The sequence below is a fragment of the Corvus hawaiiensis genome, chromosome 16 (genome assembly GCF_020740725.1).
Source record: "Corvus hawaiiensis isolate bCorHaw1 chromosome 16, bCorHaw1.pri.cur, whole genome shotgun sequence".
Taxonomy (NCBI): Eukaryota; Metazoa; Chordata; class Aves; order Passeriformes; family Corvidae; genus Corvus; species Corvus hawaiiensis.
In genome coordinates this window covers 6065098-6078500 of record NC_063228.1, presented here as the reverse complement: position 1 = coordinate 6078500, position 13403 = coordinate 6065098, and the positions used below count along the sequence as shown (strand labels likewise).

Below are 13403 nucleotides of genomic sequence, written 5' to 3'. Positions count from 1 at the left end.
GGATGAGATTAAGGAGAATTTAAATCTCAGAAAAGAGCACACCAAATCTAGGAGTAAAGAAATCTAGTTTGGAGATTTGGATTGTCTCAAAATCTAACAATGAAAATACGAACTAAAACATGCTGGTGCATGGATCTGTGAGTTTCAAAAGAATGTTGAAATGTGTAGTCAGAGTAAATTTGTCAAGGACAAAACAAGCCATGCTGCAAGAGATCAGTGTGATGGCTCCAGTGCTTTCTCCTAGGAGGAAAATATTCTGATGTCTTTAAACTGTTTATTTGGAATTTTTTTTAAGATTTGTAATTTAAAATAATTTTCCTTCCTTTTTTATAGAGCAAAGAACAACGGTACAGGGTCAGGTTTATTTTTTGCACACACAGACTGGAGTGAGCACGTGGCACGACCCAAGGATACCAAGGTATGTATTTATAGTTAAAAGTCGGGGGGTTTGATGTGTATATGTGTGGCAGGATGCTGGATTTATAAGAGCAAAAATCTAAGAAATGGCCTGTCTGAATTTAAAGGGAGAGCTCCCAGCAGAGGAATAGTTTGGGGTGTTTCTAGTTACCATTTCACCAAACATTAAGAGTTACTCTTTTTGAAAGAAAGAATTATTTACTTGTGAATCATGTAAAACACAAAGCAAAAATATATGTAGCCCTTCAGGAACTTGTGTTTGACAAATTCTTCCTAAAATGTTGATGTAACTTTGTTTTTGGTGAAGCTACAAATTTCTGAATCTTATCTACATTTTTTTTTGTATGAAAACAATTTGGACTGCAAATTGAAGAAAAAACTGACTACTTTATTAAAATAATTGTTTCTTGATTATTCAACTTGTAACTTTTGTTTATTTAGTGCTCAGTTATGTATAACTGAAAGAGATTACTTGTTATCTTTAAACTTGAAATGGTTTGAGGTTTTTTATGCTTTAGGCCAGTGATTTGCAGCTAGAAAATTTGAATCCTTCACATGATTAATTTAGTAAAGCCTCTTTAGACCTTAACCTGCAGTTAATCCAGGTCTTTGTGAGTAAGGTCTGGTGCTCTTCCTGAGCAGCTCTGAATCTGGGCTGTTGCATGGGCCACCTGCACACCAGATTCAAGAGTGAAGTTCGTAACTCTCAGCTGCTGCACTGCCTGGATAATAGAGGGATGTGATACAGGATATTAGAAAAATGATATAAAGTAGTGCAGCCAAAAGTGGTGATAAAAGCTCAGTGTATGGAAGGAAATGAAAAATAAAGCTGAGAGAGAGAGAAAATAGCTGATGTTAGATTAGCTGGTATTGTTGGGAGAAGAAATGACAGTGATTGTTCATTTGTGTCAGTCATGTCAGGCTTGCATGCCCAAAACCTTGTGTCTTCTTCAAGTGATGCTGGTCACCCTAATGAAAGGTGCTGCTGCTTCTCTTCCCAAATCCTTGAACCAGGGTTTCAGGAGCAGCAATGGAAGTGGACACAGCAGTGTCTTGTGAGTCACAGGTCACACGTATTTTAGTTAAAGGTGACTTTCATGCTACCAGCTTGTGGTGCAAAAGCCTAACCTTGCCATGAGGCAAAGATGTAGGTTAGAACCTGCTGTAATCAGATCTCTGCAGGACTTTCAGATGCACAGCTGATCACAGCAAATGGTCCCAACCATAATCTCCTTTAAGGAGCCTAGCAAGGGCTTGTCTGTCTGCCTGTGTGTCCTCTTGGCTTATGCTCACTGTGACACTGAGGCATCTTCGGTGTTCAAAGCATTTCTACCTTTCTAAAGCCTCTCAGTTAACTCATTTATACAAATGTTGCATGGTTAGATTTAGGTGAGGAATTGCATAGAGTGGTGCCTTCAACTCTGAATCCATGCCAAATGTCTAAAGAATGCTTTAATTAACAATGGGTTTTCTGCCTAAAAAATAATCTTCAGGTTTCCTTCCTTTCTTCCTTTTCTTGCCACTCTTAGTGTTTTCCTCTGTTAGGTGGCTGGAGCCTTAGGTATTTTCAATCTTTTTAGGTGTAAATGCATTCTATGTATTGAATTCAAACACTGCCTGGAAGTTAGTGACTGCCTTTAGCAGCACTTAGAGTGATACCTGAAATTTATCCAGGATGAAAGGGGTGAGTGAATGTGTTGCTAAAGCCTTATCTCAATGCTTTTTCAGTCAAATAGTCAGGATTCTAACCTTAACCTAAATAAAGAGGTGATTTTAATTTTTTTAAGTGTATTAGTGTTTGGCTGCTTAGCTTCAGATGTGATGTGCATTAACATCTTGTTTGTTTTTCACTTTAGAGACCTTAACAGTGTGAATTGTGATGAACTGGGACCTTTGCCTCCAGGCTGGGAAGTCAGAAGTACAGTTTCAGGAAGAATATATTTTGTAGATCATAACAACAGAACCACACAATTCACAGATCCACGACTACATCACATCATGAAGTAAGAGCTTTGCCTCATAAATAATTCCTGTCAGGTCTGGGAGTCATGAGGGGCTGAAATCCTGAATGATACTGGGGAACAGATGCAGCCAGTGCTGTAGTCAGGGTCCAAGCATTGGTTCTCAGTGCTGGTTTTATCTTAAGTTTTTTTGCTGAGACTCTTCGGAAGGGTTTTTACTCTGCTCTGCACAGTTCTGGAATTGCTGCGTGTGGGGTAGAGGGTCTGCCAGGGGTTCCCCAGCAGTCAGCTCATGTCTGTCTGGATGAGCAGTTCTAGCTCTGTGCTGGCTGTGCTGGATCTGGACTAACTTCATACTCCCTTGAGCTCCAGACAATGGGAACATAAAGCCAGCTGGAGTCTGGTCAACTGGTGCTGTGCACAGCCAGTTTGGGTTTAGCAAGATTTAGTAAGCTCAAGTTCTGCATCATGCAAAGGCAGCTGAATCGTCATGGAACTGACCCTGGAAGCAGCCTGGCAGTGCTGCTTGTGCCCAAGACCAGACTTTTTCCTGTGCTTGAAGCCAGCTGGGTAATCTGTGTATCTAAAAGATAATTGCTCCACAACCCGAATAAAGCACTGATGGATAAGGATAATTGAGTGTATGAAGCTGCAACTATTTGGGGCAAGTATATCTTTCTCTCTTAACAACCACAGATGCAGTATTTTTATTGTGTCAAGAGTCCCCAGCCTCATTTTGCATGGAGCTGGAATAAAATCAGTTGCAGTTGTTAGACAGTTCCCTTTATAAAGCTGTTGTTTGTTCCATTAGAGGTCTCTTTCAGTGTTGCACTCCTGAAAGTTGTCTCCATGTGGGAGAATACCACACAAACTTTAGTTACTGCTCAGTCAGCAATCAGTGATCATGTTCCAGAGCCTTCCACAGTGCTTTGCCATATAATAACAGTTAAAAAATGCTGAAACTCTTTAAGTATCTGTGTTCCTTACATCCTTGAATTTAGTGTAATGATGGTACAGAAGTACCCAGCTGAATACACATTTCACTCCATGTTCCTCGTAGAGAAGCTTAATAATTTCTTCCATCATTGTTTTACGTATTCCTTATTGTTATGTGTCCAGAATAAATATTGTTCTTTTTTCCTCTAAGCCATCAATGCCAGCTAAAAGAGCCCAGCCAGCAGCCTCTGCCAGCTCCAAATGAGGGATCATTGGAAGAGGGTGAGGAGTTGCCTGCACAGAGATATGAAAGAGACTTGGTACAAAAGTTGAAAGTTCTTAGACACGAGCTCTCTCTTCAGCAACCTCAGGCTGGTCACTGTCGCATTGAAGTATCCAGAGAGGAAATATTTGAGGTATTGGATTGATTTTTTTACTACTTACAGCAGCTTTTGTCACTGAAAAGTAAAACTGATCAGTGATTATAACAACTTTGCTTCACAAGCACCCACCACATTACACAATAGTCATTGGAATTTGCTTCAGATTAGCACTCAAACAGACTCATGTTTTCTATAGTTCAATAACAATGTATGTATTACAGAAATGCAAAAATCTTACAGTATTAGAGAAATCTTATTAGACTTAAATATAGGAAGGAAATAAGATATCTAATTGTACAAATGCACATACAGGAATCCTATCGTCAGATAATGAAGATGAGGCCAAAGGACTTGAAAAAGAGGCTTATGGTGAAATTCCGAGGAGAGGAAGGCCTGGACTATGGAGGAGTAGCAAGGTGAGATTTTGGGGGTTTTCTGACACCTCTTAACTGTAAAGTTGTCCTTTAAGTGCCCCATGGTTGATACCATTCCCTTTCAAGTTACCTGTTAATGGTATACGTTAATTATTTGTGGTCTAGTTTATAGACAAGTGGGTGTAGCTTCACTCTTTTTATGGTAGGTTGGAAAGTGGAAGCTTGTTATTTAACAGTTGTGCCACTGCAAGTTATGAAAGTGTGATCAGCTCAAATTGTGAGGTCTCTCAGGGAGTGTATAGACCCTGAAGTCACATCCAGATCACAGGAATGGTTTTGTTAAACACACCTCTCTGATTTCCCACAAATGGATTGCAGGAGGGTAGGGGTTCCTTTTTGTTATGTCTCAGCCGCATTCAGGAGAGTTCTGTGATCTGTTGGAGCAGGAATGGAGATGAACTAATCCTAAACAAAGGCTAAAATTTTAGTGAGGACTTGCCTCCCTCTTAAAAATGACAATAATTCCCTGTGGGTCGCATCAGATCTGAAATTCAGGAGCCGATTGTAGCATCACTGAAAAAACGCTCACCTTTGTGGTGGCTCAGAGTTGTGTAAATTCACGGAGAAATTTCTCAAATCCACAAAAGCTCCCCACTTAGGCATCTTTCAGTGATCAATCCCTGGACAAAGGAAAGAAGCTGGAACATTCTGAGCTGCCTTATCCGAGGCAACCTTGGGTGTCTCCACTGTTGACATCCTGTTGCCCTGATGTCTTTCGTAATTGCCCATTGGTTGCAACTGACTCAGATCAGTACAGCTCCACTTCTAAGCATTACAACTGATAGTTCACTCAGAATATTTTGGACCTGGGAGTGGTGTCCAAATTTAACAACAAAGGGGTATTTATCATGGTGACTTGGGAGGTCACAAATAGCTCTAGTTCTGCTCCTGTCCTTGTGTGTTACCAAGAAAATTTACCCAACCCCTCCTTTTAATGCACTTGGTCTCTGTTCATTCTGGCCTCTGCTGAAAGCAGTCACCGAGCTGGCAGAAAAACAGCTTTTCTAAAGATCCCCAGTGATTGAGCTGATTCTAATCAACAGATTTTTTTAATATTTCCTTATACTGTACAGGTTGCAGAGAAGCAGATCTCGTATGGTCCAAATAGCTGAACTCTGTACAAAGGCAGGACTTTTTTGGAAGTGTGGCTTGTTCAGACTCAATTAGTTGATGGCATTGTCTGACAGCTTGCTGTAGCTTCTCTAATTGATGTTAATTCAGTGCTTCTAAACTAAACCAAGTCTGCCCTGAGTGGAGTAGGACACTGTGGGGTTTTAATCACACCTTTTTGGTCTACAAATGGAGGGCAGCACAAGATGGTCTAATTTTGAAATAAGTATTTTGTAACTGATCAAGCACAATAATTGTATTGTCTAAAACTTAAGTGCAAATTGCACTCTTTTTTTTTCTTTTTTGCAGAGAGTGGTTGTATTTACTATGCCATGAAATGTTGAATCCCTACTATGGACTCTTCCAGTACTCCACAGATAATATTTACATGCTGCAAATCAACCCAGACTCTTCTATCAATCCTGTAAGTACTAATTTCTCAGCAATATTCCTACTTAAGAGATGTCCTCTGCAGTTTCTTACAGCTGTTCTTCCACAAGAAGAGCCTAAGTCCAGGGTACATCAGAATAAGAAGTGTTACTGTTCTATATTGACATAGTATGAAGCAGAGGGGTTTTGTTCAGAAATTAAAAGCATGTTATCCTTTGATAAATATCTGATTTCTTTGAGACTCAGTACTGATTGGTTTGCACAGTGATTCTGAGAAGACAAGACAGATGAAATTCATCTTCACTGTGAACACAGGTGGTTGTGCACACAGCATTTCATTCCCAGCAGTGCCACCCCATGACTTTCAGGGATGTATCCCTTGCTTGCCCTTTCTCACTACGCTCCTGTGCTTGCTTTTTTTCTTACTGGAGGATTTGTATTGATGCAGACCCTAAAAGGAGCAGCAGTTCTGTATTAGTAGAGGGAATTCTTCCTGTCATGACATTTCCTGACATTTACACTGGAAGGTGAGGGAGATGGATTGGAAGAATGTCAACCATAGGACTTATACCTCAGTTTTCAAAAGTTAGTTTAAAAGGAACATGAAAGAAATGAAGGAAACAAGCACACTGCTTCCTCAAGAGTAGATACACTTGGATGGTTAAACAAAGAATAAACTAATTTGTTTGGAATCCTCGTCTTCTTGGTTCTGTAGGTTTCATGGGGATTTTCTTTCTCCAAGTTTTGCCCTTTCAGAGGTCTAGAGGATTTGAATACAATTTATTAATCAGGTAATGCACAGAGACTTCTTTGAGGTTTTTAATTATTAAATGCTTTGGGTTTGTTTATTTTGTGAGGAAAAACAGTGGCTGCTCTTGCCCAGAGGGTTGCAGGTAACTCACACTGAACAAACCAGCAAGGGTGCCACAAGATGTCAGTGTCTTCCCAAGCCTGATTCTCGTCTCTCCCTGCAGGACCATTTGTCTTATTTCCATTTTGTTGGTCGGATAATGGGTTTGGCTGTGTTCCATGGACACTATATCAACGGGGGGTTCACAGTTCCCTTTTACAAACAGCTGCTGGGGAAACCCATCCAGCTCTCCGATCTGGAATCTGTTGACCCAGAATTACACAAAAGTTTAGTCTGGATCTTGTAAGTACTGAATTTAGCAATCGTCTGGCTGTAGAGAAAATGGGGTAGTTTGTTGGCAATAGTGAGATGCTTTAGAGAAAGAGTTTGCAAAAAACTTTATGGTGGCAGTCTGTACAAAGTCATTAAACTATTCTTAATGTATCAAAGGTACTTGATGAAAAGTTCTCATTGCAAACTCTCCTTGCAATAAAAATACTAAATCATTAAAGGTCACATGGGTGTGCTAGAATATCACAGTATCAAAATTCAAACTCAGGACAGAGCTCTGAGGGGAAGTACAGCCTTCTTCAAAAGAAACCCAACTCTGATTAAAATGAAAATAAATGGGAGTGATTTGGGCTTCCGTATGCTTACAGAACAAGATCCAGCATTCAGTGTAGCTTTGGGACTCTTCAGAACTGCTTTGCATTATCTCAGTTTCTTTTCCTAAATGCTGTTTTGAATTTGTATTTAAAGTTACTGATGATGAAGTTCTCTATGTGTGGTCTCTTCTGTGCTTCACAGATACGTGACAGCAGAGCAGATTCTTGCTGGGTCTATATGTATATGTTATGTGTGTATGTATTTCTGTATATAGGGTTTTATCCAGTATCCTGAGTTCTACTAGAATTAGATGACTATCCCATATCAGGCTCTTCAACATGAGCTAAACCATACAGAAATTGGTGGCAATATTCCTCTAGTGTGTGAAATGCAGGTAGTAACTAAGGTTTAGCCTGAAGACTACCTAGGTGTTCGAATAACTGTCAACATCACCACTGAGAGTTAACAAAATACCAAAAATACTGAGTTTATGCTCTGTGCATTGGCAGAGAGAACGATATCACACCAGTTCTGGACCATACGTTCTGTGTGGAACACAATGCTTTTGGGAGGATTTTACAGCATGAACTCAAACCAAATGGCAGGAATATTCCAGTGACAGAAGAGAACAAGAAGGAATATGTCAGGTATTGCAAACAGAAATATGTCCTTTAAATGTAGTGGGAAGAGGGTAGTAAATTGAATTCTTGTATATAGAGAAACTAATGAAATAATTTTTTTGGGTGGAAACACCTGAGTCATAAATGACATCAATGTTTTCACTGGAAGACCTGGGAAGATGAAGTTCTGAATGGTACTTTCTTTTTCTGTTGATGGTGCAATAGTTAACTGTTGATGGAAAAAGGAATGGATAAGCACTTCTTTCATAATACAAAATGTGTCTATTAAAACAAGGTCCTCTGTAAAACCAGCATTTTCCAAGTCTGCTGTAAAAATCCCAGTCCTGTCCAGCTCATCACCCCTGACTTCTTCCTTCCTCCTCCACAGGTTGTATGTGAACTGGCGGTTCATGAGAGGAATAGAGGCGCAGTTCCTAGCTCTGCAGAAAGGTTTTAATGAACTTATTCCTCAACATCTCCTTAAGCCTTTTGACCAGAAGGAACTTGAGGTATGTTTTATCCACATGGATTATTGTTTTGTCATTTGTTTGATCCACAGTCAACAAAACAAGCAATTCCATTTTACATACCAGAAAGCTGAGGATTTGTTTAACCAAACCTTTTTAGGTTTATTCTAGACATTCTTTGGGTTGATATTATTGAGAAGGCTACTTAAATAGGAAAGATAAATACACCATGGTGTCTATCCAAGGACTAATGCTTAAGGCAGGTGGTCTGAGAAGGAGAAAACACTGCAAGTTTGAGGAATTGTTGGCAATAGTTATTTACCCCAGAATCTGTTTTGTCCAGTGACTTTTCATGCATGGCTGTTTCTGTGTGCACACAAGGATTGGTTTACAGAAATAGAAGGGTTGCGCATATAGAAAAGAAATTAATTTGTCTTCTTGTTAAATCCTGAGGTGCAGAAGGCTACCTCTTAAAATAATTCCTGTAAGAGCAATTTTTCCTCTGGTTTTACGTTTTAGAAAAAATAAGGCAAGCTGTGGAATATTCAGCATTTGTGGTATTGAAAGCACTAGCTTTGTGCTAGTCAGTCATGCATTTTGATTAATCCCACAAAGTTCTTGCGTTCCATTTGCTCAAAAAGGCAGATTAAAAATCCATTAAATATTTCAATACTGTCCACGTCAGAACAGTCACAACTACCCTAATGATGTAAGCAAGTGTAAATGGGTGCTGTCTTGGTGGCACAACAAGGCAGCTGCTAAAGGGCAGCTCTCAGAAATGAGATCCTCAGTGTGGAATATTATGGGAAATTTAGAATATGACACACGTTGTGTTTTGAGGGGTGAAGTTTGCTCTGTGCTATTTATTTGTTTTTGTCACAGGAGGTGGTTAAATGCATGGCCAGCAGCAACTTCCTTTTACAGTATTTTGCAACTTGGTGTCATCTGGAAAAGAGATTGAAGTGATATGTCTGGTCTGTGTCAGAGACTGTCACAAATGGGGTGAAAAAAGAGATGAAAAGTTTCTGTAGTTTTTTGTGGAACAACAAAGCAACTCAGATGTTCCCATAAGCCGAGCAGGATTCCATTGTAGCTGGTATTGGCTGGTATAGGACAATCCTGCAGCAGGGCAATGATGCTGTGCCACAGCAGAGGACATGCCTTATTCCAAAGCAGTGCTGTGCCCTCGTAAAGACAGGCTGTACCTTCCAGGGAGCACAGATTTAACAAAGCAAGTCTTGCATGGGCTTCTGACTCTTAGTTGCTTGTGAAAGTTCTAATGCTGGTAAAGCACTGCTTGGGGTCAGTTTCACTGCAGTGAAACTGGAGAGATTTACTGCCAGTTCTGTACTGTTTTGGAATGTTACCTCACACCAAAAAGGTGGGTGAAGCACCTAAACAATGCCAGGCTTCGTGACGTGGTTGGATGTGTTTTTATAACTGCAAACGTGAAATGACGCTGGACTTTAAAGTACTTTCCAATCTTTTAACAGCTGATCATAGGAGGCCTGGATAAGATAGACCTGAATGACTGGAAGTCCAACACCCGCCTAAAGCACTGCATGGCTGACAGCAACATCGTCAAGTGGTTCTGGCAAGCAGTGGAAACGTTTGATGAAGAAAGAAGGGCAAGGCTGCTGCAGTTTGTGACAGGCTCGACGCGTGTCCCACTTCAAGGTTTCAAGGCTTTACAAGGTGACTGATGTGGAGGCTGAGTTAATCTGTGGTTGGAGAAAGAGATAAAAGTGGTGTGGTATTTACAGGCCCCTTGTAAAATATCAGCATATTACTGGATAAGTCAATTACTTGCAAACTTTAGAGCCGGAGAGCAGTTTTACATTTGTCAGCGGCTCAGCTGCTGCTGAGCACTTTGGCTGTTGCTGATAGTGATGGAAGCTGGTACATCTGTTACTGTGCAGTGCTTTGACTGCTGTCAATTTTGGCTCGTCAGTCTCCTACAGCTCTCTGCTCTGATGTTCAAATCATTCCATGTGAACATGCACGGAGATAAATGGCTGACTAAAGAACTTTTTTATGTGAGAATTGTATTCCCTTCAGTGTTTGGCAACAAACCATTAGGCTTTAGAGCAAATTTCTGAAAATTGCAGGTTTTTATCAAAAAGGTGGCAGTGTCCTTGGCTGTTGTGATCTCCTGATCACATTGCATTTGTTGGCTGACAGTAAATTGATGTTCAGAATTAAAATACTAGTTCTCTTTTACAAGGAAAACCTTCTTGCACTTAAGCATTTTCATTTTTGATGGTGCAGCTTCATTAATATCAAATTTAGCAGCTTTCCAAAATACCAGTCTGTAAAATGATTGTCACAAACAGCTCTATCTCTTCTGCCATCCCTTCATCAGCTGGTAATATCTCTACAGATTTAGCCTAGGACATACTTAGGCTTGCAGCTGGAAGTGTAATTTCCTCTCTTGCCTTTTTATAAGCAGCAAAATATGTGTGTGTGAATGATGTTTTGTTGAAGTGCATTAACTAGAATGTCTGTCTAAGGTTCTACAGGCGCTGCAGGACCCAGACTGTTTACCATCCATTTAATAGATGCAAACACAGACAACCTTCCAAAAGCCCACACTTGGTAAGATGGAAACACTCTGCTTCCTCTCCCTTTGTCTTGTTTGTCCTGGGTAGGGATTAGGCATGTGATACACATGGATGACTCCAAGTGTGCTCTGTTAGCTTGGACATATCTGCAGTCTGCAGCCAGCAAAAGAATTTGCTTTTCTTAAAGCTTGATTTGTCTTCTATACTATCTGTGGTTTTCATCTATTCTAGAGGTGATTATTCTGGGTAGTGAGACATTTGTAAGTTTATTTCTTTATTTCTTTATTACAAAGAAGTGTTGTCAAATGTTGGAAGCTCGTGCTGTTGGTGCAGTATAGGCACAGCCTGAGCCCTTGCACGGAAATCTCACTCCATCAGAGGCAGGAAATGGTGTCAGCAGCAGCACAGACTGTCTGCAGGCAGGGCAGGGAGTGGGCCTGCCTGATGTGTTGCTTTTTATTTGCAAGTCTCCTGCATCTGCCTCTTCCTCCTCTTCATGCCAAACGCTGCCCTATTAAGTTGTGCATTCCTGCTGTAGAAATAGTTGTTTTTCTTCTTGCCTGCTTTGGCCAATGAGGCAGCTGAGAGTTTTTACAATTTCTATCTATATGTAGCTTCTTTACAATTTTCCCCCAATAAGCACTTCAGATCCATCAATGTTCTGTTACTTTCCCTGCAGCTTTAACCGGATCGACATTCCGCCTTATGAGTCATATGAGAAGCTTTATGAGAAGCTGTTGACAGCTGTGGAAGAGACGTGTGGGTTTGCTGTGGAGTGAAAAAGCAACCAAAGGAAACAGATGCTAGCTCATGGACCACCAAATCAAAAGCTAGGAGAAGCTTGCTGTGAACTTCCTGCTAAGCTGTCTGAAGCATCCGAACTCTGACAACTTAGAGATGGGGCTGTTTCCCTTCCACCGCTGGTGGATGAGGGGGGGAGGGTCGGGGCTTTTCTTGGTGGTTCCCAGCTCTATTTTCTCCCCTTTGTTACAATAACCCCTTCCCTCTTCTTCCATCCTCCCTGAAATGAAATGCAGCCAAGTTCAGCATTTGGCTTTGGTTACACAGGATATTCTGCTAGATTTGTAACACATATTGTGATAGGGTCAGCAACCTGTGGGGCTTTTTTAATAGGAGAATCAAAGTGTATTTGAGAATGAGCTTAATTTGCTGAGGACTTGCAACTGGTAGGTGCACCTGGTTAGTCTGTCTTAAATCAAGCTTGAGCCTTTGTGGAGTCCAGCAGGTGCAGAGTGTCTGACTGGCACCAGAATTTGCATTGCACATTTTAAACATCTGTTTAAAAAGTAAACTTCTAGCAGAAAATACCTCCATATGAACACTTAACTGAAAGGTAAAGAAATCCAAGTTCTGCCTTAGCAGGAAGCTCCCAGTGGAAGCTGTGGCCCACCTTGAGAAAAGTGAAGGAATCTGGGACAGCTTAAACGGTATTGTATGATTTCTTTTTGGTTTTCCTGGCTGAAATCTACTTGTTTTGCACATGAAAACAATTCTTTCCTCTTGCAGAATGACTTTCCATAGTTTGTTCAGATGTAAGTACCTTGCAGAGAAGCCTTGTGAGGAGGAGACAGGATAAAATTCCATTCAATCCCAAAGCTGTGATTTCTGTGCCACTGTTTTACCCAAGATGTGTTTGTGTGACTTTAAATTCTAAGACTCACATGGAAATCACTAAAAGTCAAGTTAACAGAGCAAACTCCTGCTTCAAATTTTTTGGCCTTGAGAAAGGTTTATTTGGAGATTGGGGTAAAAGGGGAACAATGTAAAATTTGGAGATGAGGTAAAAGGGGAATACATTCTAAATGTTACAGAAAGCTATTGGAAGAATTTATGCCTTCAGTTCCACAGGGATGAAAATTTCTCCAGAGAGCCAATATAAGGCTATTTTTTCCAATATCTGAAACTAATATTAAAAGGTTTGTTCTCTAACACAGGGGAAACAAAAGCAAATCCAATACCTGAATGTCTTGGTTTGAAAGACAGGTGTCTGCTAAGGAAGGCAGGAGCCTCCCTTGGAATGGAAAATGTAACTTCCTCCCCTCCAAATTATTATAATTTTGAAATTAAGGGGCTTTCAGGCAAAGGTACGAGAAATAGGAATAACAGTTCTTTACTAGTATATATAAATATATATAACAAGGCAGTAATACAGAAACACTGGTTTAACCTGACAGTCAGGATACAACCTGACACCCTGTTGGTCACGGTGCTGGGAGCAGTCTGATTAAGTGGTGGCTGCAGTCCTCTTTGAAGTGGTACCTATGGTTCTGTCAAAGCTGTGATCCTGTAGAAGGGTCTGGTCTTCCTCTGAAGGTCCAGTGATGATTATGTAGCTCTTGTCCTCTGGGAATCCAGTAGGTAAGGGCTGCCTGTGGTGTTCCAAACTTCAGATTATATCCAGGCAGGAATGCTTGGTTCCCCCCCTGGGCGGAGCATCTTACAATGGGATGATGTGATTTTATGAGTCATGCAGTGAGGTTAGGTGGCCCATTAGCAGAAGATACCCCTCCGGAGGGAGTTATCAGTGATGTGTCATAGAAGAGACAAAGAACCGTAACACCTGCCCCACCTGGTTTTAACAGATGGTGATAGAATACATACTTTTGGTTACATCTCGTATTGTAAGCTAAGACACTGAATCACTAAC

At 40.6% G+C, this 13403-nt stretch overlaps 1 protein-coding gene across 4 annotated transcripts in view; it reads left to right on the top strand.

Annotated features, from left to right (window-relative positions):
• Positions 1-12452, top strand: part of SMURF1 (SMAD specific E3 ubiquitin protein ligase 1) — a 42365-nt gene extending 29913 nt beyond the window's left edge. For 2 of the 4 annotated variants that reach the window (XM_048320950.1, XM_048320953.1), the window contains exons 8-18: positions 334-418; positions 2274-2420; positions 3526-3730; positions 4010-4113; positions 5551-5665; positions 6606-6784; positions 7597-7734; positions 8096-8216; positions 9668-9869; positions 10694-10769; positions 11415-12452. In XM_048320950.1, coding sequence (XP_048176907.1) covers positions 334-418; positions 2274-2420; positions 3526-3730; positions 4010-4113; positions 5551-5665; positions 6606-6784; positions 7597-7734; positions 8096-8216; positions 9668-9869; positions 10694-10769; positions 11415-11514 — 1472 coding nt within the window. In that variant the 3' untranslated portion in view covers positions 11515-12452. Of the gene's footprint in view, positions 1-333; positions 419-2273; positions 2421-3525; positions 3731-4009; positions 4114-5550; positions 5666-6605; positions 6785-7596; positions 7735-8095; positions 8217-9667; positions 9870-10684; positions 10770-11414 lie in introns of all 4 variants that reach the window. The other 2 variants (XM_048320949.1, XM_048320951.1) reach the window with 1 other exon arrangement.
• Positions 12453-13403: the final 951 nt, after the last annotated feature.